We start from the raw sequence: 27477 nt of genomic DNA on the forward strand, positions 1-27477 counted from the left end.
TGGATTTGTTACCATGTATAATCAGTCACCATCAGAAAACTAGACTTTAAACATAGGTGCTTTGATTGCATAAGTTTAAAGGTCCCATATTGTATAAAGTGAGATGTATTTTTTTGATCAAGTCCAGGTTCTATAGCAATACTGTGAAAGTATCAAAGTGCTCAGTCCACTGAGAAATGCATACAGTCTGAATTCAGAAACCGAGCCATAAAATGAGCCAACAGGACTTCAGTAACGTTGTGATGTCACAACAAAGCCACCACCACACTCAGCTAATGCTCAAAGCCCCACTGAGGGAGCAGCCCACTTGTGTTAAAATCTGTTTTTACTAGAGCTCCAGAGAGGAAAATGCAAAACTACACTAAGATGGTTTTTGGTTTATACAACTACAAATAAATCTTCTTATGAATCAACACAACACAGACAAAGTACACAATATGGGACCTTCAAATTACAATGCAATGCTTTCCTCTACAATTTACAACTGAAATTTACAATTAATTAAATTCCTAAAAGCACAGTGGTAAGCTGCTAGACCGTTGTTTAAAGTTGCTGATGACAGATGTGTTCAAATTGCCTGTTGTGATCCTGTATTTTCAGTAAGACATAAGGGGCCTAGCTGTAGGCATCCAGGCTTGTAACTCTTTGTTGTATCTCTTTCGGCCTTTTGTCTTTTCCCCCTTGTAAATTCACCATAACAGTCATGTCCGTGGTGGGATCAGTTATTAATGGAAGGAAGCAATTATTTCATATCACATTTTTGGTCAGTGTGAAAGTAGGAGTGTCGTGTGGTTTTGGATGGAATTTGAAAATAAATATCTCTGTGGTGTTCCTTCATTCACTTTTCCATTATCAATAAATGTCAAAATCAGATTGAATGATGGACAATATCAGTCACAGTAGCAGGACGCTCTGCCCTGAGGGAAACCACAAGTTTACACTGTAAACCACATACAACCTGCCCCATCTGAAACTGTACTCAGATGATGATTTGATCAGAAAAGTTAAAAAAAAAAAAAAAAAAAAATCCTTCATTCATTCAAATCAGGTCATTCATTTCAGCCCTGAAATTTGACCTCAGATAAGCAAATCTGAGAGTCTCATCCTTTTCTTTCTCGAAGTTTCCATTATCTTCCGTTTCCTCTGTATTCAACTACACATTCACTTGAGCCAGAGGAAGACTGAACTGGAAAGAAACGCTGTTGCAGGCTGCACCAGACACTCTGCAGGAGCGAGAAACACGCACTGAGACTCCAATAAAGTCTAATTTTCCAACTTCACAGACCCGATCGCACTTTATTCAGTGTGCACACACACATAACTTTAGCCTGTTAGCCTGTGGCTAACCAGTACACCGCTCACACAGCGTTAGCGGCGCTGACAGCCCGTCCACGTCAGCGGCATCGAGCATGGAGGTCAGCTCCTCCACAGCTGCTCCACAGAGGGAGCGGGCTGTTACACCGCTCTCACTTTTATTACCCTGTTGTTCACACCGAGAACTATAGACAAATAAGTTGCAACATAACGTATTTTCTGGTCTGTAAATGAGGCTGTCAGATAAATCTCAGCTTTTCATTAGAGCCGGTGTGGTGCTCGTTCACGGCCCGCAGGAGCGCGCCGCTTCATAGCCCGAGTCGCGGCTTCTCCTCCCGGGGTCCGAGGGGCTGTTCCCGGGGTGCTCCGGTCCCCGGGCCCCGCGGCCGTCGTACCATCCGAGCGGGGACCGCATGAGCCGGGGGAGTTACCCCCGTAAAAGCGCACTGTTACACACTCAGACAAGTAGCGGTTGTGTAGCCTATTAATAGTGTTGTATTATTGTCTGTAAAGTTGGGTATGGGTCGGTATGCACGTCCTACCCTCGGGGATCCGCCGCTCCTCGCAGCTCATCAGGGGGGAGAGGGCGCAGAGGAAGACCCCTGGAAACAACAGCAACGACGGGAACTTCATCTCGGTCCGGGTCCGGGTACAGGTCAGATCCTCTGCGGTGTGGACTCACGACTCGGCTGCTCAGGCTGGATCCGTCTGAGAGGGAGAGAAGTTTGCAGGACCGTGTTAACTCCGCTGCACCGCCCCCCTCCTTACCCACTGTTTGTCTATGCCCCCCACCCCCTCCCTGTCTCTCTCTCTTTCTCGCAAAAGTAAAATGCTCTATCAAACAGAGATGCAATAGAGGAATTAAAACACTTTATTTTATTTTAGTATGATCTCTGTGTGTGTGTTTTTTAAATGTATAATCATATAGCCTACGTTTGTCTGCTGCAGGCCGCTGCAGAGCTCAAACAACGCCCACCTCCAAAATGTGGAGAAAAAACGCCGTTGTGAAGTGATGAGCCAGCTGTACTGAGGACATGAGCACTTGCACGTAGCCCGGAGTCCCTCCACCAGAGCACCGTGGTTGGCTCCTTTTACCGAGTTCCTGCGAAAAGTCAAACAAACCCTAAAAAGACAAATTAAATATCTCACAACAGCACAAAAAAGCAGTGTGTGAACAGTGTGATGCGTTTATCAGAGTTATCTGAGTGTATTAAAGTTGAGTAGCCTACTGAACATTAGAGACGGCTGGTATGCATTTCTGTGGAACATATTGTAACTTCACGATGGCTCTGTGGGTGGGGGGGGGGGGGGGGGGGTCTTAAAAGATTACTTTAACATGTTATTTTACATTCATCTGCATCTTTCAAAACAATGGTTTCTGTATTTGATCCAGTCACTTAACAGATGCACTATTCACGTTGTGGGACTGATAAAGCAATATTTTGTCTTATTTTAGATGGATTTTTGGATGTGTTTTTTTATTCATAATGGAAAAACCTTTTATTAAAAGCTGGAACAGAGTCTGATGAGTGAGAATGAAAAGTGTGTGAGGGATAGATATGAATACCACTGCAACATATTGTTGTCTGAATTTTTGAACTGTGTCCAAAACCAGATTGCCAGATCCTGCAGGTTTCCAAATTGAGCAACACAACAACACATCTGTTCCTCACAGGAGGCTTCACTCTGACTGGTAAACCGAACCTGATGGGGAGTCACAGTGGCCCCCCGGGGGCTAAAATGCCTATTACATATTGTAACAAGTGTAACAGCCCCGGTCTGGCTCTGTCTGCTGCATGTCAGAGTCAGACCCCTCATTTCCTGTCTGGCTCCCAGTGTACACTAGATATAATAGCTCAAACTCATCTTTAAAAAGAACTGAAACTGACAGGTAAAATTGGTGGCTACTTCACTGACATCACTTCTACCTTACTTCACTTGTAGCCCTGCAATTACCTAAGTTGTTTGATTTCACTTTTAAATTCTTCTTGCCTTCACCACATCCAGTTTCTGTTCATCCAGTACAGGGAGTATAGCCTACTGCAGGATCTCTTCTGGTTTAGTTAGTTTGAGGATATGCATGAGGGCTATAGGCAAAATAATCTATCTCAAAACACTATATATCTTTATGAAAACTGAAATCAAGTATAGCTCACTAATATCAATTTTCCTGTTAATACAAAAGAAAATCTCTTCATAACATGCTTATTAAGTAAGTAGCCTAAAGGGTGATAAAAAGTTAATTTCAGTGGCCTAGGTCTTGAAAGAGAATGACGAAGGAGTTAGTGTTTAGGTTAGGATTATACTATGGCTGATAACTAACATAGGCTACTTGACACGCGCGCACGCACACACACACACACACACACACACACACACACACACACACACACACACAGCAAAGTAATTTAAGTGTTGAATAAAAAAATACTTTCTCTGTCACAATTGTTATCTAATTATGTTACATTTCACCCCAGGGTGTGTAACTTAAACTGGGTTTAAAGGGTGTGTAATTGACATGCATAAACTAGGTTTAACCCAGACTATGGGGTGAATTGTAACATTTCACTTTGTGTTTGAGACTAAACCATGCATTTTCTGTTTGTAACAGCTGGCCATTTAATAGTAGACACATGTAGCTAACTAGCCTGTCTCACATTTTTAACGCACTGGCTCAATAGAATAGAGCTATAGACATATGGACAGAAATGTAAAAAATGTTACAACTATCCAGGGTCTCCCCTGCTTTAAGGTGCATCTAAACATGCTACAGAATGAGTGGCTGAAACCTCAGTGTTTTGATACTAAACAAGTGTTTTTGTTGTTGTTGTTGTTGTTGTTGTTGTTACCATCATGATTGTTGTTGTTGTTGTTGTTGTTGTTGTTGTTGTTGTTGTTGTTGTTGTTGTTGTTGTTGTTGTTTTGGTCTGTTTCCAGCACGGCAGGTTTCACTTCACGGTACTGTAGATCTATGGTTTTGCGACATTTCCGGTCACTGCCGTGCCGTTTCGCTTTGCGGCAGTAGTGACAGACCAGAAGTGTCAGCCGCTGGCTGCAGAGGCAGTGATCTGGACACAGCTGGACCTCTGTAACTTTGGGACGAACAGAGAACAGAAACCAGCCGAGACAACGACGCCTCGATGCGGCCCACACACACCGACCGCGGGATATGACAACGAGCACGATGCGAGGCAGCAGAGTTTGTTTTCCACAGCTTTCCTCGGTTCACGGCCCGAGCTAGCCGCCTAGCTAAGCTAACCCAGCCGGAAGCTGTCGGAGCCAGCTCGTCAGTCTTCAGCCTTCGACCTGGGACCATGTTTATGTGCTGAGAGACAGCCGAATCAGATGTGACACCCCCAAACTTTCACCCACACACACCCGGGGGTGCAGTCCGCACACACTCACTCGCAGCCGGGCTCCCGTCGCCTCGACGCACGATGTGGCTGCAGCAGAGGCTGAAGGGTCTGCCGGGCTTGTTGTCGAGCAGCTGGGCGCGGAGGCTGCTCATCGGGCTGCTGCTGCTGCTCATCTTCTACTGGTACCTGGGGGCCGAGCGCAGGTGGAGGCTCTTCAGCGGCTCGGCCATGCCCGGCGGGGCGGCCGGACAGTGCCTGCTGTCCGAGATCCACAGGTGGAAGTCTCTGGTGGAGCGAGGGGAGGGGATATACAGCACCCCCCAGGAGCAGCTGGACACACCGTTTGTGACAGGTAACCAGTGTTGGGCACGTAACTTTAAAACAGTAATTAGTTACTGTATAGTTACTGGTTACTTTCCCCAAAAGATAACTTAGTTAGGAAGAGTAACTATTGGGTTACTTTTTAATAAGATGCTCAATTATGTCAAATCACTTGGACTTGCCCCCTCCAACCATAACCCTAACCTCCTGCCTGTGCGGAGGAATCAGTTAGTTGGTTGGTTCAAGATAAACGTCTTTTCTCCAACTAGTCGATGGACTGAAAAAATGTGCACATAACATACACTTTAAAGGGATAGTTCAACATTTTGGGAAATTCTCCTATTGCCATAGTCCCTATAGTCATAGCAGTAGGTTCATTACCTTTAATCATCGGTGCATGTGTTTTAAGATCAGCGGGGCAGAGACGTGAGCTGCTCAGCAAACACAATGGAGGTGAGTGGTACAGGTCCCATATCCCTCAAAATTCATCAAATTCACGATCCAACAACTCCAAAACACTTTCATGGATAAGTTGTGACCTGCACATTCACCACACTATGAGATAATCATGCATAATTATGTAACATTAAGACACATGAAGCAAATACTCAGAACTACTTGTCCTTTTAAAATCACACCCAGCAGCCGTGTCTGGAATGTAGTTTTGGTTACGCATCTTCCTCTAAAACAACTCTGTCTGGTAATGTTACATTATTATTTCATAGCGTGGTGAATGTGCAGGTCACAACTTGTCTACAAGAGCGTTTTGGAGTTGTCGGATTGTGTATTTGATGAGGGACAGGGGACCTGTACCGTTCACCTCCGTTGTGTTCAGTGAGCAGCTCACGTCTCTGCCCCGCTGATCTCAAAACAACATGCACCGATAATTAAAGGTAATGAACCTACTCCTATGACTATAGGGATTATGGCAATAGGAGAATTTGCCAAAATGTTATATTTTGTGATGGGACTTCTTGAGTCAAGTAACGGCACATTCTATTCTATTCTATTCTATTCTATTCTATATAACGGTAGAAACAGTAACTTTTTTGATTACTCGTTACTGATAAAAGTAGTGCCTTTAGTAACGCCGTTATTTTATAATGCCATTATTCCCCTCACTGCAGGTAACGGACATATTCTGATTGACATCGACTCTAACAAACTGTGGGTAGCGTCGTCTTCGCAGCCCGGCTCGGCCCCGGTCCACCAGACCGAGTATTCGCCCAGAGTCGCCGTCCACCTGGAGGGGCAGCGGGCCGAGGCTCAGGCCAGCATGCTGTGGTTCAGGAAGGGAGCCGTGCTGTCGGTGCGTTGCGCCCTGCCGGCTGCTCTGCAGTCATCCCGGGACTGTGTCACCATCAGGGAGGAGTTCATCGCGCACAGGAGCAGGCCCAACGTCTACCTCCAGAGGGTCCACATCAACAACCCGTCGGACAGGAGCGCCTCCCTGGACGTCTCCTCCGAGGCCCCCACCTTCGGCAGCAAGTTCTCCACCAGCTTGGAGAAACTGGAGGACAGGGAGATAGTGCTGTCGTCCGGCAGAGTGCCCGTGGAGAACAACCGGATGGTGCTGGTGGTGGTGGTCACCAAGAAGCTGAGCAGCAGGATTCAGGTCTCCGCCAAGTCGGAGTACAAGGAAAACATAGTGTCGGTGGTGTGGACCTCGGAGCCCATCGAGTCCTCCAAGCTGGAGGAGACCTTCAGCAGCCTCAGAGAGGGAGCCAAGAAGGAGCTGGCGGAGCTGCTGAGGGCCAGCGTGGATGAGCTGGTTGTGGATCACCAGCAGGCCTGGATGGACCTCTTCATCTCAGGTGAGCTCAGGCGGGAACCGCAGGAGGGTCAGTCAGGGTGTCAGACAGACGCGGTTCTGGTTCTGGCTCCGTCTGAGAACCTCGGTGCTTTCTGGTGAACCAGCAGCGTTCACACCAGTTTAAGTAGAACCAATGTGGACATATGTTCTTGCTGTCTCGGTGTTGGAGTGAACCCAGCCTTGACCATCTCTTCCACAAGTTAATAGATAAGAATTATTTTAGTTTATTAAACCCTGAAGGGAAATTATAGAACTTGTTCTATCTTGTTCTGCTTTCTAGCTTCTCTTGAAATTCTGTCAATTTCCAAATCTCCACTAAACATTTAGTTTCTTCAGCAGAACACAGCAAATAATTTTTCTCCAGGTTGTCAGTCGCTGCCTTCTCCTCCTTCCTGCTCATCTTCACAGCCTAGAAGAAGACACGCCCACTGATGATGTCACGGTTCGCAGGGAAGAACCAACTATTCAGGTTCCGAACCTGTTGTTTTTTTCAGTCTGAACGCGCCGGCCGGTTCAAAGTTTGGTTCGGGAACCGCAACCGGCAACGAACCCTGCCGGTGTGAAACCCCTATCAGTCAGTCAGAATACTTTATTAATCCTAAGGGTCATTCATTTCTCCAGTCACCTCGTCCATAATAAATAGTAGATATAATAAAAAGATAACAACAATAAATCAAGCATCCTAACAGCATTGTCGTCCACACAACGACATCGGCACCAACCGGTGACAGTAAAAAGTAAGATGCCAGAACCAGGATCAGTGTGTCTACATGCTGCTGTACAAACCTGTAAAACCATCCAAACCTGTCCTGTAAACACACGCTGAGTCCGACATCTATTGACCCTCTGAGCAGTAAAACACCTGCGGTGAATCAGCACATGAACATAGACACAGAGGAGATTTTATGAGTTTATGATGCGTTGTATCAGGAGGTTTGTGAGGTTTGTTTATAACATAACGCAGCCTGTAAAGATGTCGCTGTTTGCTCTTCACACCAGTGTCTGCACACAATGCACACGACCTCATCCGGGAGCTTAACAGGGAAAAAAAAAAGCAGACGCATCTGTACTTGCACAACATGTAGAGACCCACTGAACGTCAGTTTGATCACATTTATCTTTCCACAGATGGAAGAAATTTTTATTTTTATTTTTCCTGGAATAAAACCTACTACAACTGATGTGTAGTAGGTTTGTTTATAGACACATGAATCAGAAAGTCTTATGACCGCGTCATTTGTTTCACATCTTGTGACGCTCCAGCCTCGTGTTCAATAGAGGGTATCATGCGTTTACGTCACGTTGCCCAGGGACACGCCCCTTTCATTCGGACTGGGTGGCAAAACAGACCTCTCTCAACGTGGTGAAGGAGCGGTGGACACAACAAAACCGGGTAAAACATGTAGTATCAACATAAATTGAGGTCAGAAGGACTCGACAATGATCCACCAGCTCCTCAAAACCATCTGGTCCACGGCCAGAAATCACTAAATCATTTCAAAATGTGTTTATTCAATCAGCCATTAGATTTAAACAGAAACCACATCTAACCGCTGGTCTGGTGTCTGCCTCCTCCTGAAGTATCTACATGTACATACAGTCACATTGTTTACGTTGTGTATTTTAATCAATCCTGTAGCACACACAGTCACGTTTACATGACACTTGAGAAACACAAATTATTGCCTGGACAACTGAAGTGCATGTAAACGCGTTAGTCCGACTAATATCGGAGTTCTCCAACTCCGATTAAGACACCCAGATAATGCGATTGGAATCCGACTTTCTCCGGCATGTATACGCCTTAAAGGAGAATTCCGGTCATTTTCTAAGTAACGCTCTACAGCTCTAGGTCCCCGAGTGCGACCATAGGAAAAAATCCGAGAAAAATATGTGCAGACCGGACCTAGCTCTCCTCCTGCTAGCTGCGCTACACTGCAGTTAAACAGCAAAGTAATGGGGGCAGTTCTTCTAACCGCGACTTTGGCCTCTATATAACGCTCAAAATATATACTACTTAATGTGGATGAATCTACGTTACCCACTTGTTAATGGTCCATTTTCGATAAATATATTGTTTTGTCTTTATCGTTATTTTGTTATTATTATTTAGTGGTCGACTCGCGCTACATTTCCTACTTTCGGTTTCGCAGACACTGCACGGCGTGTCTTAGGAATAACGCAGCTGAATCACCGTTTATGGTCGGAGCTATGACGATATCTGATCGTCTTCGAACCTCCGACTTTCATTCTTGATTTGAAAACATTCTTTTCGCTTTCGCTTTTTGCAGCGGTCCAAGAATTTCACCGTGCGCGTGGAGGCTCATGGGAAATGTAGTGTGAAAACACTTTGCTTTCCAAAACTCCTCGTTGTCCCTTAAAAATCGCTTAGTTACTTTTGTCGATTTTAAATTTTGGCGGCTCTGCCACTCGTCTTTTTGCCACTCAGTGGACGTTCTGAGTCACGATTATAAATTTTCTTGGTACGATTATTGTCAGAGAAATAATCACGGTATTACGATTATCATGATTATAATGCATTAATTAATTTCACAACACTATGAATGTGTAAAATCACATATAAGTATCTACCAATTCTTAATCCCCAGGGAAAATGTTTGAAATATTGTTATCCAAATGTATACCAAATGTTTGCCTTTATTTTAATCGTTTTTTAATCGTCATTAAAAATGACACGCTAACATTTCAATTCCTACTAATTCAATGTTAGGTTAGATAAATGAACCAGTAATGAACCATTTACCTTTATTGTTGCGCATATCTGCCGATGAGGTTCCAAAATTATCTTTTTGGGAAAGTAACGGTATTTATGAATCTTTACGATTAATTAATTGTGGCGTTTAATACCACGATTAATTGTGAAAACAAGTAGTCATGCAAATCCCCTCTAAATGTTCTTTGCTGCTGAACAACCGCGACTGTTGTTTGTGCAGCGACAACGTTGACACAAGCTCATCTGCTCTCTGTTGACTCAGGTGTGGAGATGAGGAGGATCACCGACTCCCACACGCCGTCGAGCCGCACGGTCAACACCACCCTCTACTACATCCTCTCCTCCTCGGCGGCCCCCCTGCTGGACCGGCGGCTGGCGGGCGAGGAGCGCGCCCGCCTGGAGTCCAGCCTCAACTACGCCGACCACTGCTTCAGCGGCCACGCCACCATGCACGCCGAGAACCTGTGGCCCGAGCGCGTCAGCAGCGCCGCCCAGATCCTGCAGCTGGTCACGCTGTGGACCCTCACCCTGCAGAAGAGGGGCTGCAAGGTGCTGGTGGCGGCGGGGGCCCACGGCGCCATGCAGGGGATGGCGCTCAGCTTCGGCGGGCTCCAGTTCACCGAGAACCACCTGCAGTTCCAGGCCGACCCGGACGTGCTGCACAACAGCTACGCCCTGAGGGGGATCCACTACAACCAGGACCTCATCAACCTGGCGGTGCTGCTGGACGCCGAGGGGAAGCCCTTCCTCCACGTGTCGGTGAAGCCCCAGGAGAAGCCGGTGAAGCTGTACGCGTGCGAGGCCGGCTGCCTCAACGAGCCCGTGGAGCTGACGTCGGAGATCAAGGGCCACACCTTCCCCGTCATGGTGACGCAGCCCATCACGCCGCTGCTCTACATCTCCACCGACCTGCGCCACCTGCAGGACCTGCGGCACACGCTGCACCTCAAGGCCATCCTGGCCCACGAGGAGCACATGGCGAACAGGTATCCGGGCCTGCCGTTCCTCTTCTGGTTCAGCGTGGCCTCGCTCATAACGCTCTTCCACCTGTTCCTCTTCAAGCTCATATACAACGAGTACTGTGGCCCCGGCGCCAAGCCCCTCTTCAGGAGCAAGGTATAAACGGCGCTAACTGGAAACAGAACTACAAACTGATGTGTTCTGATGGGGGGTTTTGTGTGTGTGTGTGCGTGTGTGTGTGTGTGTGTGTGTGTGATGGCAAAGATTTCCCTCTCTCTCTCTCAGCGCTCCCTCTCTCTATGGGTTGATTTCTCAGTTTTGCCTTTCCACCCTCTCTGTGAGTGAATTTAATTTTTCCCGTCTCATGGTTGTACACGTTTGGAGCGGGTCGGTACAACAGCCTTACACCTTGCCCCCCCCCGCCCCCCTCACTCCCTCCTCACAAAAGACGATTCCACAGTTTTCCTTCTCTAGAGTCGATAAAAGTTTCCCACTGCGAGCGACGAAGAGTTTGTCGATCTTAGCTGAAAGCACCAGTAGAATAGTTTACCCCCCCCCCCCTCCCCTCCCCCTCCTCCAGCATTCAAGAAGCTACAGTTTAACCGTGTCATCACAGCGCGCCACCTGTTCAGCTGCACTTCGTGTCCATTGTGGAATGTAAAGCGTCTGTCGATCAGCAAAATGGAAGAAAACAAGCACAAGACTTTCGAGTTTTCTTTCAAATTAGCAGGTTGTTTGTTTTTTACTGTGTCTCTGCTGTTTGCTCACGGCGAGGTAAAGACCAGTGTGTGTCTGTGTGTGTGTGACACCAGCCGCACTGCTCCCACCTCCTAAAGGACCATACCAGTGTTTCTCCCACTTTCGCAGCAAATCACATGTACTTGACCCTCAATGAACGACAATTTTCCAAAATGTAATAGCTAGGTTTGTTTTTGTACCAGGAGTTTTCACCAGAGCGTTAAAAAAAAAAAAAAAAAAGAGGCAAGGAGTCGAGAGGCAAAGCTCGACTACACGGCTACATCCCTTCACTCACACACACTCAACATCTGAGGTGGAAAAACAAACACCAGCGTTAGCTCATGTCTCCTCTGAAGTCGGCATGCCGACCGTCCGGTCCCGTCGGTCTATGGGATAGCAACTCATTCAAATCTGCCCTGAAGACATAGACGTATTACAGCCTCTTGTCCTGTAAATGTCTCGTCCTGTCTCCCAAATAGCTCTGGCAGAAATAAGAGCAGCTTGATCGCGCTGAAATAACGGAGACCGCCGACTCCCTAAGACGCTTGCAGCACGTAGAGAAACAGCCTTAACACTGGTATGGCCCTTTTTATTCACAGGAAGACTTTACTCTACTCCAGTCTGTGTAGGTCAGCTCCACCGCTACATGTCATGGTGATAACACTCTGCCCAGTTTCTGTGAAAAACAGGCAGAGTCTGAACAAACCTCCAGCTGGGTCAAAGTTATTCCAAGAGAGCATCCAGTCCATCAGTCGCCCACAGGCAGATCTCCTGTGCAGTGAAGGATTTATTTTAGCAATGTGATCGAGTCTTGAGAAGCTGTGGGTTTGTTTCCGGCCTGTCTGTTTTTCTGTTTTCAAGTTGGAATAAACCTTCCTGTGTTCCTCTCACCTTGACCATCGTTGTGGATCCATCCCAAAGCTAAAGAAAAGTTAAAGACAGGAGCCTGAAGTGGAGCTGCGAGTCCATAAACACCTGTTGTCATGTTAAAGGACCACTTGTTTATAGTTGACCCCGTTGGGCAGGTAGCAGAGGTTGTGCTGCAGGCTGTTAGTGTGTGATCGCTCGCTCTGCCACGACTCTTTTGCTTTTCTGCTGTTCCTTTTTTTTTTTTTTTCTCTCCTTCCTGACTTTTGATGATGTTTTATATCGAATCACTCAATTAAATTAACAAGAAATCAGTGGGTTCGGCTTCTGGCTCTTCACTACTGACCTGTCGCACCGCACACCTCTTTCACCCTGATTGATTCTTCTCCTGGGGAAGCAGCGTGTTTTGGTTTCTCTCAGTGTCAGCTCGGTTTTTCCTAATCCTCTGCTCTGACTCCTCTGACTTCACCAGGTCGCCAAAACCGAGGACGACTGCGGCGACACCCTGCGCACTGCTGCTTGAACACGGCTACAGTGCTGTGCAAAACACATATTCCAGTTGTAACAGTGGCTCTAACATTTTACACCCCTGGACTCTAGATGTGTCACAGCTCTGATGACTTAACGGCCGACATCTGCTGTGGAGCTGCATGTGAGTGAGTTCAGTCCAGGCTGTCACTATTTCAGCAGTTATGTTGTGCCTCAGTGCACAAAGCAGGACATTCACAGTGAAACAAGGGGCTCAAAAGTAAATGCACACTTAAAGGAGAGTAGGTGTTGATTGTTTCAAGTGTTATTTGTGCACTCAAAGCTGATTGGTTGCAGTGTGAGGAGCAAGGAGGTGGACAAAAGCAAAACTGTCAGGTAGACTTTAAAGGAATAGTTCAACATTTTGGTAAATTTGCCAATTGCCATAACCGGTGCATGTTGTTTTGAGATCAGCGGGGCAGAGACGTGAGCTGCTCGGGGAACACAATGGAGGTGAACGGTACAGGTCCCCTGACCCTCATCAAACTCATCAAATACACAATCCAACAACTCCAAAACGCTCTCGTTGAGAAGTTGTGACCTGCACATTCACCACGCTATGAGATAATCATGTATAAAAGTTACATTAAGAGACATGAAGCAAATACTCTGAACTACTTGTGCTTTTGAAATCCCTCCGCCCAGCAGCCGAGTCTGGAATGTAGTTCCGGCTGCACATTTGCCACGGAAACAACTCTGTCTCGTAATGTTACATTATTATCTCATAGCGTGGTGAATGTGCAGGTCACAACTTCTCAACAAGAGCGTTTTGGAGTTGTTGGATTGTGTATTTGATGAGTTTGATGAGGGACGGGGGAGCCTTCATTGTGTTCCCTGAGCAGCTCACGTCTCTGCCCCGCTGATCTCAAAACAATATGCACCGATAATTACAGGTAATGAACCTACCTCTAGGGATTATGGCAATAGGCGAATTTGCCAAAATGTTGAACTATCCCTTTAAAGGTTATAGGAGAAAAATGCAGGGGAATTCAGGAAAATGTAAAATGAGTTGGTTTAAATGTAAAAAATCACACAAACAGAAACCAAGAGAGGTGTGGAACAGAGGTAAAAAAAAAAAAAGAAAAAAAGAAGACATCATTTTCACTGTTTATCCGTCGAATTACATTGAAGCTACAGAGCTGTGGGCTGAGTCGTGGCACTCGTCGTTATTTTTATTTCACATCGAATGTGCTGAAGCCAAGAAGATGAAGAACAAAAACATGTAACTTTGAAATATGTGCGTCTGGACTGCTTATACTGAAACGAACGAATGTCTCAGTAGACAGAGGAGTTTAATGTCACAGCAGCAGACTGAAAACACATTCTAAAATACTGACGTTGAATAAAGAAAAAGCAACACTTGATTTTCTTTTACAGAATAACACTTAATAATTACACACTATTAAGCATTATTAAATACTTACGTCATCATTTAGAGAAATGACTTCATCGACACTAATTAGTCTGTAATTTATAAACGGATACAAATGTTTAACTCTGGAATAATTATATGTTTAATGAGTGTATTTTCATATTAAATAAATTAGAGATTCATCATTTATAAATCAAGCAATGACAAACCGTCAGTGAGTCAGTAATTGATTAACACATACAGTGATTTACACATGTACTAATGGTCAGTGAGTGCGTTCATAATTGCTTAATAAACACTTAATAATACTGCAATTCATGAGTAAATCAGGTAGTAACTACTTGTTAGTTGTGTAACATAATAGTTGTATAAATTGTTAATCATTTCCTGGCTCTATGTAAATGATTTCTCAGTAAACACATCATAGATCCAGAGACAAACAGGTAACTATGTTTATAAATTACATAAATACCTAATTGGTATCAATGTTGGATGAATGCTTTATAAATGATGAATTAAATAATAATAAATGTTCAGTAGTGTGTAGTTATTATAAAGCATCAGCAAAAACGAAGCGTTGTGCTGAATCGGGTGTTTGTGGCGTTGACATCAGACTGCTTCCCGCCGTCTCCCCCTCTGCTTGCCGCCTGCACCGACTCTGGCTGGGCTGCACATCCACAGGAGACCCCCGTCACAGTCTAACTCTTTCCTATGACCAACCACCATCTGCAGCTGCAGCCCCCCCCCCCCTCTCTGTGTCTTTGCATGTGCTACCTGAAGCTGCAGTGTGTTTGAACGCTCCGGGGGGCGGGGGGCCACCGTACAGATGTTGTGTTGCCTTTAAAAACACAACCGTCTTCATGAAATGCTTCCACAACTAAATGCGTGTGTATATATATATAATATATATATATATATATAAATATAAATAATGCAAATGACACTTGTTGATTCATTCCGTCTGTTCCTCTTCGTCTCAGATTTGAAAACACACCAAAGTTCTGTTTAAACATTAATGAAGTACGAGTGATGTGTCTGTGATTTACATGTGGGTTGTTCTGGTTGTGGGTTTATTCAGTCTGTGTTTCCATCCACTGAACTACTGACTGTGCCTTAATGAAGAAACTAATGGAGGAGGTTAATTTATTGAAATCATTATCAGACGGGATTGTACTTGAATGCTTTGTGTAAAAGAAAAGAAAGAAAAAAAGTTAAATAAATCATAATAATTCTGTTGTCTGATGTATTTCTGGGTTTATGCAAAAATGCGGCGCAGTGGACCAGTGGTTAGCACTGTGGCCTCACAGCAAGGTTCTAAGGTTCGATCCTGTGTGAAATCCCTGTGCATGTGTGCCCTCCTCCTCTCACAGTCCTGCACATGCACTGACATGCACATCGGGCAGGTTTCAATTGCCCAAAGGTGAGAATGTGTGTGTGAGGCTGTTTGTCTCTATATGTCAGGCTGCAGCTGGATGGATGATGAGATTAAACTTGACTCTTCAGTGTTTTTAATTAATTTTAAACCTCGATCGATTTAAAGCTTCAGCGCTTTTTTATCATCACATCCGACTGTTGATGAGCAGCTGATGTTCACGCTTGTTGAATCTCATCAGTTCACACACATGTTGAACAAAGCTGGAGTCAGTTCGATTTATCTAACCGTTTTATTTTTCAACAAACAAACACAAAAGAGTGGATTTCTGTAAAAAAAAAAAAAAAAAGGGCCAAAAACAGCGTCTACCACTAGCTATCACTAAACATCTGTCGGTACAAGGACACAGATGTTTTTCAGATCCTGTCTTCGTGTACAGATTTTGCAATGCCGGAAGAAACTAGTTTTTATTCCTGTAAACAAACACCACCTGCGGATTAGAAATTTGAGCGAGCGTCGAGCAGCCGCAAACATGGTCGCAAAGTGGTCCCAAGCACCTGTGCTGGGATCTGTAGTGGAACGGGCGCCTCGGTGTTCACCGTAGAGATTCGTAGAGTTCACCGTAGAAAAAAAAACGAGTGAGACACTTTGGAAAAGGCCTTTAACAGTAACATGTGCAGTGAGGAGAACCCAGTGGCAGCACTTGAGCAGGGACATTCACTTTGGTTAAGTTATCATGAGACGACATGGACCGTCCACAGCTTCGTCTTTTCCTCACTTGTCTCACATCGTCGTCGACGTGTCACACAGAGGCACTTGGGGGGCGGCGGTCGTCCTGTGTGTGGAGACGCTGCCTGATCGGGTCATGTTTGCATCCGTTGTTTTCTGATAAAGATAGAGTCTGCATTAAAGGGATACTTCACCCAAAATCGATGATTCACCAATTTTCTACTCACCGTCATGCCAAGGAAGGGTTTGGAGAACTTTCAGAGTCATCAAAACGCTTTAGGAGTTCCAGGGGGGGTCCGGCTGGAAATGCATTTTCATATAATGTCGGTGGATGGAGTTCACCTTTGAATCGTCCAAAACACACACTATGAAACATCCAGATACCTCCATACTGCTCGTCCGTACTGACCCAAGTGTCCTGAAGCCGCCACATGAAAAAGTTGTTCGGAAAAAATGTATGTGATCTCTGTTTTTAGCCTTGTTGTAGCAGGACACTTGGGTCAGTACGGACGAGCAGTATGGAGGTATCTGGATGTTTCATAGTGTGTGTTTCGAACGATTCAAAAGTGAGCTCTATCCGCCGCCATTAAATGAAAATCCGTTGCCAGCCGGACCCCCCTGGAACTCCAAAAGCTTTTTGATAACTCCTAAAGTTCTCCAAACCCTTCCTTGGCATGACTGTGAGTAGATGATTGGTGAATTATTGATTTTGGGTGAAGTATCCCTTTAACATGGCTTTGTGAGGCCTGAGCGGACGCTGTGTGGACTGGCTGCGCTCCATCTGCTCCTGGTCAAACAGCAGCACGGCGTCTACACAGACTACTTAAACGTGACTGAAGTGACTCAGCAGCTGCTGTGGATCACGTTCCGCTTCCTGTGTGCAGCTCGGAGCGCCGCGACCTGGAAACTAATGTCTGTTTGTTTTTTCCCTGTGAGGTTTACTGAGTCACTGTGATTGTACTGATTTGAACTGTGTGAGAATAATGGACATCTGTCTTCATACCAGCGGTTCTACACAGTAGCAACCGAGCGTGGATCGAGGGGTTGTGAGCTGAGGAACTGAGAAAAAGAGAAACTGGTCTGGAAATGAATTAGTTCCAACAAACGGCTCCAGAACATCACGTCAGAGTTGTCGGATTTTTCCAGCTGCTCATTTGAGTCTCGCTACTTCCGGTGTCTGTGCTGAACACACTCCGGAACGAATGACCCGCGGCTGTCCGTCGCCGTACACAGCTCTGTCCTGCATCGCCATCTCCTGGAACTCTACCAGTTCAGCCACTGAGCACGTCAAACAAACCAAACAAATAAAATGAAAACAACAGAAATCCACCGACGGAGGCCGTTGGAGCTGGTGGGGGGAAGAAAAAAAATCTACCAAGAGCTACTATGTTCATGGGCAAGACTGAACTTGAACGCACAATAAATATTCGACAGAGGGAAGAGGATTCGTGCTTCACTCGTCAGCCGGAGTGAAGTGAAGGAAATGAACCAAATGAACTAATATAAAAGATTTGATCCTTAATGAAAGAGATTTACTCTCCCTCTTATTCCTTGTAAAAAAAAAAAAAAAAAGCATTTTTCCACCTTTATGGAGTTAAAGTTTGCAACGATCCAGTGTGTTTGTATTTTCAGTATGTGACTAACGCGACGACCATCAGTGACTGAAATGTCCAGAGTTCACAGGAGCAACACTCCTGCAGGAACTTCTACATTATGAAAACAGAAACACGTCGTCAGTGAAACACTTCATCGTGGAGCGCCTAACGCACCGCTCCTGTACAAAACTATGGGCTGAGGTCAGTGAAACAGTCAGACAGTCCAGACTGATGAAGTCCTTTTGTTCAGCAGGAAAAACAGCCATCAAACAACTCTCTGGCCCGGTGTCCAGAACTGGACCAGAGCCCTGCTCAGAGTCAGTGGACATGTGGGATCCTGAGCACGTCCTGTTTGTCCAGAGCAGTGTGTGTGTGTGTGTGTGTGTGTGTGTGTGTGTGTGTGTGTGTGTGTGTGTGTGTGTGTGTGTTGTGAGAGGACTGAGATGGGCTATGAGTCTTTGAGCATGCTGATCTGGGCAAAGATCTTGAGTGCGGGGCCCAGTTTGATGTTCATGGTTGCCATGAGGTGGTCCTCCTTCAGCAGCAGCAGGGCCTGGCCGTCGATCTCCTGAGAGCGGAACTCCTCGGCGATCTCCAGGCAACCTGCGGCCACGACATGATGACAAGTCAGCACTGCACACAAACCTCCTCGCATTTAATTACACTGATTCTTCAACACCACTTTCCCTCTATGGCTGCTCTTAAAATAATCTGCAGTCGAGTCTAAAATATCCTTCCTCCTCACTCACAGAGCTCCATTGTTATTCAACAAGACCAAGTCATAACCGGGTTCAGTCAGGGCCAAATTTTTTGACGTCAGCACTTCCAACCAAGTTAAATGGAGCAAAGTTCGCTTTTAAAAAAAAGAAGCTGTTACTAGTTTCAAATAGTGATGGTACGAACGTATGTGGTCTGTTTAGGTTGGATTGATCAGCAAACTTTATTTCAAACTCTTCTGAATCCTGGTTGGTGTGTGGAACTTGTGACATCACTGTTTCCCATAGTGAGTCCTGGCCACGTTCAACAAGGGAAAAGTGCACAGAGGAAAAACACTGAGCCACAAATGTCTGACGTGACACAAAACTCTCCACTTTCATAGGTATTCCCGCTCGGCTGCTTTTAATGCTAATATCTAACTGCCCAATCACATGGCAGCAACATTAATACATTTAAGCCTGTAGATGTGAGCGAGAGGATCAGCTGAAGTCCAAACTGAAGCGTCAGAATGAGTTGAAAGATGATTGAAGTGACTGTGAACATGGCATGGATGGTCTGACGTCATCCATCCTGCCTTGTATCAACAGCTCAAGCTGCTGCTGGTGTGATAGTGTGGGGGACATTTTCCTGCCACACTTTGGGCCCATTTGATCACTGTTTAAAGGGATAGTTCAACATTTTGGCAAATTCGCCTATTGCCATAATCCCTATGGTCATAGCAGTAGGGTCATTCCTTCTAATTATCGGTGCATGTTGTTTTGAGATCAGCGGGGCAGAGACGTGAGCTGCTCAGTGAACACAATGAAGGTGAATGGTACAGGTCCCCTGTCCCTCATCAAACTCATCAAATACACAATCCAACAACTCCAAAACGCTCTTGTTGACAAGTTGTGACCTGCACATTCACCACACTATGAAATAATAATGTAGCATAACGAGACAGAGTTGTTTCCGTGGCAAATGCAGCCGGAACTACATTCCAGACACGGCTGCTTGGCGGAGTGATTTCAAAAGCACAAGTAGTTCAGAGGATTTGCTTCATGTCTCGTAATGTTACATAATTATACATGATTATTTCATGGCGTGGTGAATCACCTCCATTGTGTTTGCTGAGCAGCTCACGTCTCTGCCCCGCTGATCCCAAAACAACATGCACCGATAATTAGAGGGAATGACCCTAGTGCTATGACTATAGGGATTATGGCAATAGGAGAATTTGCCAAAATGTTAGTTGAACTATTCCTCCTAAACAAGCACAGGTGACCAGAGTGTTGTTGCTGACCATGTCTGCCCCTTTGTGACCATAGCCTACCATCTTCTGAATGTAGGCTGTGGTCACTGTGGTCTGATACTTCCAGCAGGAAAACACACACCATGTCAGCTCAAATCATCTCAAACTGGTTTCTTGAACATGATGAGTTCACTGGAACGGACGTTTTGGAGCTGACAAATCTACCACCGCATGATGCTATAATGTCAATATGGACCAAAGCCTCTGAGGAATGTTTCCAGCCTTTTGTTGAATTTGGACCATAAAGAATTAGGACAGTTCTGATGGCAGAAGAGGGTCAAGCCCAGTGCTAGCCAGGTGTACCTAATAAAGTGGCTGTTAAAGCTCTGAGGCAGTAAGCTCTCAGGGTCCTTTGACCTTGACTATCACTTTCAGAGCCTTAAGTGCCAGGAAAAATATACACAGCCTGTGGCCAAATGTAAGACGGCCCCCACCTGGCAGAGAAGAGATGAACTCGTAGACGTCCTCTATGTTCCACTGGCCGGGGTCACTGGGTAAGAAGCTGTGGGGCAGCAGGAGCAGCTCAGAGCCTTGCACCGCCGTGGCCGACAGGGGGGACGGGGACTTTTTGTAGCCGGACAGGTCTGAACATTGGCTGGACTCTCCCTGTGCCGGGTGGACAGAGTGACCAGTGGAGAGGGCAGCAGTGGGCTTCTGCACAGACAGCAGGGGTTAAAGGACAACACAGTACATGAAGACTGTGTCTCTGGCGTCTGATAAAGACCCCAAACAGTAGAAATTGACCTCACCTTCTTTTTAGACTCTAAACTTGGGCTTTTGTGGTTTCCATTCAGTGCTCTCTGTTTCTTCATGTTCTCCAGTGTGGTTTTACGGTTTGGGAAGAGACCCATTCTCTTTGTGCATCCCACGTTGTAGCTACAAATCAAAGTAAACATGGCGAGGTGACGCTTATTATTGTTTATTTTCACATACAGCTCCACAGTTTATTTCAGGACTGGTTAACCATACTTTCTAGAAGACCCCTTAAAGGTCCAGTGTGTAAATTGAGGGGAAAACCGTAATATCCAGTGTACAGCGCTCGCTCATGGCGACACTCTATAAATCAAGACCTTTGCTATATAAAAGAATAATTATAAGGCTACGAAAAACAAAACAAATTTTATTTTATAGCCATTATACATTTAAATATATTCATGGGTAGTATATTCAGATTTTGTCACTAAACCTTGCCAATTATTACACACTGGACCTTTAAAGGGATAGTTCAACATTTTGGCAAATTGGCCCATTGCCATAATCCCTATAGTCATAGCAGTAGGTTCGTTACCTTTAATTGTCGGTGCAAGCTATTTTTAGAACGGCGGAGCAGAGCTGTGAGCTGCTCAGAGCTACGCTATGGAGGCTCATGGGATTTCTTGGTTTCCCTCATCAAACTCATCAAATACACAATCCAACAACTCCAAAACGCTCTGGTGGACAAGTTGTGACTTGCACATTCACCACGCTATGAGATAATAACGGAGCGTTACGAGACCAAGTTGTTTTTGAGGCAAATACAGAGACTGCTTGCCGAAAAACTGTCCTCAACAGGAACGCGCATCAGCAGTTTTGCATGAATTTACCTCTAAAACAACTCTGTCTGGTAACGTTCCGTTATTATCTCATAGTGTGGTGAATGTGCAGGTCACAACTTGTCCACCAGAGCGTTTTGGAGTTGTTGGATTGTGTATTTGATGAGTTTGATGAGGGAAACCAAGAAATCCCATTAGCCTCCATAGCGTAGCTCTGAGCAGCTCGCAGCTCTGCTCCGCCGTTCTAAAAATAGCTTGCACCAACAATTAAAGGTAACGAACCTACTGCTATGACTATAGGGATTATGGCAATGGGCCAATTTGCCAAAATGTTGAACTATCCCTTTAAGAAAGATGAATGTTTCTGTGTGCTATACACTCAACCTGAGACCTGCATCGCCTCGACTGGTACACAGGGGCTTTGTCCCTATTGATGACTGCTTTCAGATCTAGTTAATACATTTAAGAAATAGATTAAATCAGTCTCTAACTTTAGAGAAGTCTTATCATTTCTAAATTGTGTTTTCCAGGTGTGGAAAAGTGTATTCCCACAATAATTTGATAGCAGCACTAAAGCAATCCCTGAGTCTGCTGCAATGACCTCATCATCTAACTGACTAAATAGACATTTCAGAGCTGCAGTCTACTCTGGTGCCCCAATGAAGTGATGTCATTGATTTTAAGTATTGTCTTGTTTTCATTGTTTTATACAAATGGGTGTGTTGTTGATGATGAATTTGTACATTTATAAGATTAATAATTGGATTGGTGTAAAGGTTGATGGTCTGACCAGGACCAGTAAATTGATCAGGATTGGCCCTACTTTCCACCACAGAGTATAATGATAACAGAGTAGTAATGTTAGATATGAATGTGATAAAACGTCTCCTCACCGTTTGGCACACACTGTAGAACAGAACCTCTTGGACCTTTTGAAGATGTAGGCAAAATCCACCCTGCCGCACAGCTCACAGGTCAGCATGGGCTCCTGCTGGGCCTTCAGCTCTGAGGGGACACAGTCAACACACAGTCAGCTACGTATAGAGTCAGTTAAACTTACAGTTTTTTGTGTCATAGTGCTCAGTCCACAGAGAAATGCACACAGCCTGTATTCAGAAACTGAGCCTTAAAATCAGCTGTCAGGAGTTCTGTGACTTTGTGATGTCACAACAACACAGTCACCACCTCCCTCCATGCCCGGAGCCCCGCCCACCTGAACACACCACAACAAAGCTTACAGGATGTGGTCTCTCTGGTTTGCATGAAATCAGCTATTTTTTATTTGATCATTTAGAAAACAGTCAACCAATCAGAAGAGAGGCTCAGAGCCTCCTCTCTTCTGATTGGCTAACTGACTAACTGAGAGAGGAGATGGGGAAACTCCACTGAGATGCTTTTTGGCTCTTGAAACCACAAGTACATATCACCACTTTAAAACAAAACACAAAGACGAGTATAAAATATACCACCTTTAAGGTGTTTATTATATACATACAGACACTGTGCAGCGGAGGCTTTTCACAACGGAAAACAAACAAAGCTGCAATTTTCTGTTGCCCAAACCTGTTTATTTGGATCATGATCAAGACATTTGGAAAGACTGATGCAGATGTAGCTCCCCCAGAAGGAGCTGCAGGGCATGTTTAAGGAGGATCTGGATACCTGTTGCCATAGTGACATTGATCAGAGTTTTAAAGAAGTGATAGATGACTTATGTTTGTAGATTTTGGCACTAACATAAGTCATCTATCACTTTATGCTAGCACTAATTATTACTCTGCAGGTTATTTATGGTGAGCCAACCAGACACATATATATGGAAATACTGACACCAGGAGAGAATGCAGCTCAGCTGATCTGATGCTGTTTTGTTTAGTATCACATTTGCAGGGACCAGAAGAAAGTCAGCTCCCTGTGTCCACCACGGAGAAGGAACCAATGAAACTGTGCTACTGCTCTGAGGACTTTACCCTTTGGTGAGAGGCCATCCATCTTTGAGTCTGTTGTGATTCTCCTTAGGCTCTCAATTGAGAAAGATGGACGTTCTACCTGCAGACATAAAATATAGACACCAGTTATTATGTACCAGTATACGGTAATAGATGGGCAGTCGTTGTGTCATGTGCACATTAAGGCTCCAGCCATGCTTTTAGCTTTAGAGCAGTTGTAGTTTGTAGTTTTTTTTTTATGTTTACACCTGGTGTCTACACCATTATGGAGTTTTTTAAAGGGATAGTTCAACATTTTGGCAAATTGGCCCATTGCCATAATCCCTATAGTTTTAGGAGTAGGTTTGTTACCTTTAATTGTCGGTACAACCTATTTTTAGAACGGCAGAGCAGAGCCGCGAGCTGCTCAGAGCTACGCTGCGGAGGCTAATGGGGTTTCTTGGTTTGGCCTTGGAAACAGAGTTGTATCCGAGGCAAATGCAGAGACTGCTTGCTGAAAAACTGCCTCCGACGGGAACGCACATCAGCGGTTTTGCTTGAATTTGCCTCGAAAACAACCCCGTTATCGTAACGTTCCATTATTATCTCATAGCGTGGTGAATGTGCAGGTCACAACTTGTCCACGGGAGCGTTTTGGAGTTGTTAGATTGTGTATTTGATGAGTTTGATGAGGGAAACCAAGAAATCCCATTAGCCTCAGTAGTGTAGCTCTGAGCAGCTCACGGCTCTGCTCCGCCGTTCTAAAAATAGCTTGCACCGACAAATTAGAGGTAACAAACATACTCCTAAAACTATAGGGATTATGGCAATGGGCCAATTTGCCCCAACTGCCTCATGTCTACCTCTCCTGTGTATGTGAATGGTCACATGAGATCTGATGTCAAATGTTTTAATATGGATGGAGATGATTCCTGATATCGGAGCTATAACATGTCTGTTGTCTGGACAGAAATCGTTGTTCATTTCAGAATAAAACCAATCAGTGTGGACAAAGCCTCAATTTATCACTTAGATGCTGATTTTTTTTCCCTTTAGATCAGTCGTTTCTCGTGTTATTTGAATAAAATAAAATATAGAGCTGGTAGAAAACAAATCAACAAGGCTGAGAAATTAAGAGTAGTTACGACGATTTTTTGTCTAAAACTGCACAAATCACAAAAGTAATGGGCAGGAAATGTCCTTTATTCCATGAAGGGATTATCACGTCATCTCAGAGAGCAGAACAAGCTGCAATCTCAGAATCTGGTCAGAGCTATTAATGTTATATGATGTTAAATATTGGAAGATAAAGCATTGTTTTTACAGACAGGATTCTGCTGGTGGATATAAAATCCATCACAGTGTTAGACTTGTAATTGTGCAGAGAAGAAAGATTACAGGAGCACAGTGACTCTTTCTGTGCTTTCAGTCAGTCAGTCAGTGTCAATAGAGTTGTGACCTGGTTAACCCTGTGTCTTTGATTACTGCCTCTACCATGCAGTGATTTTATTCTGTGAGTTTACAGATACATGCAGCGCTGCAGTACTCACAGGAAAAGGCTCAGCTCCCTCCTGGATAACGAAGCCTTCTATCAGATGGGTGAGGATGTGGGTCTTGACTAGGGCCTGGGCCTGTTTGCTCTCTCCATCGTGTTGGCTGCTGTTAGTGTTCCCATTCCCAGAGGTCATGACTGGAGCACAGGCCGCCCCTCACCTGTCATCACACACAGCATGACAAACTCATCATCAACACTGCCTATTTGTTGTATACATTTTTATTACACTTGTTTGCACTGAAGGGGGGGAGGGCTTAAAATTTCGTTATACAGTTGTATAATGACAATAAAGGCATTCTGATTTGATATTGCTATTTTATTATGTATAGGTTGTTCTTTTTATTCTTTGTGTTATTGCCACTGTGTGTAATGCTGCTGCTGCTGCACTGTCATTTCCCAGCCTCTATCTATCTATCTATCTATCTATCTATCTATCTATCTATCTATCTATCTATCTATCTATCTATCTATCTATCTATCTATCTATCTATCTATCTATCTAGTCTGGACCTGGGACTCCTCCCCCTCCCCAAAACCACCACTGATCAAACTCAAATGAGTTCAAATATGGCAAGTTTAATTTTTTTGTTTTGTTTTTTAGACTTTATATCTTCAATAGTCTCCTTTCAATCAGTAGTAGCTAACGACAGCTCTACAAGGAGTTTTCATGAGAGCCGAAAGAGTAGGCCCCAGTGTGTGCATGTTTTGTTGCAATACACATCACAACCCTGTCAGATTTGTGAATGACAATCAGTGCACACTAGCAGGGCCAGGCTAGCTGAGTGTACCACGTTGTGTTGTTTTGGTGGATAGTCATCAGCTTCATATTGAGCTATGCTTATTGATTGAGTGTTTGGGCACCTTACTTTAAAAAAGGAATTAGTTATAGTTACTTTAACGCCTAACTGAGTTAGTCACTGAATTACTATACATTATAAAAGTAATTACCAGAAAAAGTAACTATTGCGTTACTTTTTATATATAAAATACTAAAATATGTTAAATTACTTGAACTGCCCCCCTAACCTCCCGTTTATATGGAACTAACTAACTCAGTATTCATCCGCACAGACAGCCGCGGAGTCTGCATTGTATTGTCAGTAACGGTAACGGCGTTATAACGGGGGAAACAGTAACTTTTTTTGATTACTCGTTACTGAAAAAAGTAGCGCCGTTAGTAACACTGTTATTCCCATCATTGTTAGTCTTTGCTATGCACAGTAGTAACTTCTTACTAAGTTGTTGTCTGGCTTCACGGCTAACGAACCAAAACAGCGTTAAAGGACCAGTTACTAGTGACTTGTTTCTGAGCACAAAGTCTTCACCAGGCTAAGTTAGTCTACACCAGGTTTACACCCATTAAACTACACACATGACATGTGAGCGGAGGTTATGAAGACCAATGACCACTCAGCACTTTAGTATCAGCGCTGCGTAAACTTACAGTTAGCCTCGCATCACATCCAGCCGGTGGTTTTAGGGGTTTGTTAGTTTGCTTGTGTGAATGAATCAAACTACACCGCGTTACAAACCCAAACCGCTAAGTACTTTCTAACAGACGGACTTCAGAGCAGTTAGCTTACTTTGACAGAGTGAAACCACCTCTGAGGCGGCTGGGGAACAGGCGCTCCGCTCCGTAACAATGGTACAGGGAAGAAAAGCTCTTTGTTCAGCGGCTCCAAACAACGCTTTCATTTGCGTCCACTCCCTCCGCCAGACCGGCGAGGAGCCGCGCCGCCACTTGTAACGCGGACAGATACTATGTGAGCGGCTAAACGAGGCTAACCGGGGCTAACCCACCCCGTTACACGAGGAGACGTGGAGCTGCACTCTGATTCATATCCTCACTGTGTTTCTGTCGCTTTGTCCTCACTCCAACCACACAGGCTACTCTCCTCACCGTGTGTGTGTGTGTGTGTGTGTGTGTGTGTGTGTGTGTGTGTGTGTGTGTGTGTGTGTGTGTGTGTGTGTGTGTGTGTGTGTGTGTGTGTGTGTGTGTGTGTGTGTGTGTGTTTTGTATTTGTGTGTGCACTGTGCGCGCCATACGATAGCTACAGAGATTTGCGGCAGGTACTTCCGGAAGGTACTTTCAAAATTAAAGCCTGCATTGATTCAGGGGTGTCAAACTCATTTTATAGTTCAGGGGCCACAAACAGCTCTCAAGTGGGCCGGACCAGTAAAATAATAGCATAATAACCCAAATAAAAATAACTTTTAGTTTTTTCCCTTTGTTTTAGTACATTAAAGTGGAACTATGCGGGGCGGTGTTTAGCTCACTTGGTAGAGTTGCCGCCCCATGTTGAGTCTGTTGTCCTCACTGCAGGCGGCCCTGGTTCGAATCCCGCATCGGGCAGCCCTTTCCTGCATGTCATTCCCCCTCTCTGCCTCCCCATTTCCTGTCTCTCTCTCAACTGTAGGCTACTATCGATTAAAGGCAACCCCACCCCATTGTATCTTAACTCTGCTACATTTTTAAAACATCTTTAGAGTAGCTAATTGTGATGGTTTACTAAATGGCTTAACTTGTTACACAAGTTGTTACACAAACACGCCCTGTAACTTGTAATCTCTTGTTAATGACAAATAAGACTACACAAATATACATGTTGTAATATCGTATATGATATAGCCTATAGGCCTAATGTTATGTACCGCTCTATTGATTGATTTCTCACTGGCTTTGTTGTAAACAAATGCACATTGCCAGGACGAGGGTTAGCAAACCCCAGCGGAAAAGAGGATTTATATAGGCCTA

General features: G+C 44.8%; 3 protein-coding genes across 6 annotated transcripts in view; 1 reads left to right on the forward strand and 2 right to left on the reverse strand.

Moving 5' to 3' along the window:
• plod1a (procollagen-lysine, 2-oxoglutarate 5-dioxygenase 1a) overlaps window positions 1-2540 on the reverse strand; it is a 31307-nt gene extending 28767 nt beyond the window's left edge. For 2 of the 4 annotated variants that reach the window (XM_083976296.1, XM_083976299.1), the window contains exon 1: window positions 1857-2075. In XM_083976296.1, the coding sequence (XP_083832422.1) occupies window positions 1857-1947 (91 nt within the window). In that variant the 5' untranslated portion in view covers window positions 1948-2075. Of the gene's footprint in view, window positions 1-1856; window positions 2076-2247 lie in introns of those variants that run through there. The other 2 variants (XM_083976298.1, XM_083976297.1) reach the window with 2 other exon arrangements.
• A 1785-nt stretch (window positions 2541-4325) lies between these two features.
• Window positions 4326-15229, forward strand: kiaa2013 (KIAA2013 ortholog). Its single transcript, XM_083976300.1, has 4 exons — window positions 4326-5022; window positions 6119-6805; window positions 9801-10654; window positions 12576-15229. Exons 1-4 carry the CDS (start codon window positions 4752-4754, stop codon window positions 12624-12626), a joined length of 1863 nt encoding a protein of 620 aa, XP_083832426.1. The 5' UTR covers window positions 4326-4751; the 3' UTR covers window positions 12627-15229.
• Window positions 15230-18147: 2918 nt separating this feature from the next.
• Window positions 18148-26379, reverse strand: LOC310988914 (polyhomeotic-like protein 2; the record flags this gene model as incomplete). The annotated part of the gene is made up of 7 exons (XM_083975715.1): window positions 26306-26379; window positions 24718-24880; window positions 23210-23288; window positions 22133-22244; window positions 20457-20583; window positions 20142-20361; window positions 18148-18302 (listed from the first exon to the last, which is right to left on the reverse strand). The coding sequence occupies exons 2-7, from the start codon at window positions 24853-24855 to the stop codon at window positions 18148-18150; spliced, it is 831 nt and encodes a 276-aa protein (XP_083831841.1). The 5' UTR covers window positions 24856-24880; window positions 26306-26379.
• Between the last annotated feature and the right edge of the window lie 1098 nt (window positions 26380-27477).

This window comes from Trachurus trachurus, assembly GCF_905171665.1.
Source record: "Trachurus trachurus genome assembly, chromosome: 7".
Lineage (NCBI taxonomy): Eukaryota > Metazoa > Chordata > Actinopteri > Carangiformes > Carangidae > Trachurus > Trachurus trachurus.

What these genes read in the sequence shown, in the direction of transcription:
- kiaa2013 (XM_083976300.1), top strand. Translation starts at nt 4,752, where the DNA reads ATGTGGCTGCAGCAGAGGCTGAAGGGTCTGCCGGGCTTGTTGTCGAGC. An exon ending in GGACACACCGTTTGTGACAG is followed by an intron (nt 5,023 to 6,118) that starts GTAACCAGTGTT and finishes CCCTCACTGCAG; the next exon opens with GTAACGGACATATTCTGATT. An exon ending in AGCCCCTCTTCAGGAGCAAG is followed by an intron (nt 10,655 to 12,575) that starts GTATAAACGGCG and finishes TGACTTCACCAG; the next exon opens with GTCGCCAAAACCGAGGACGA.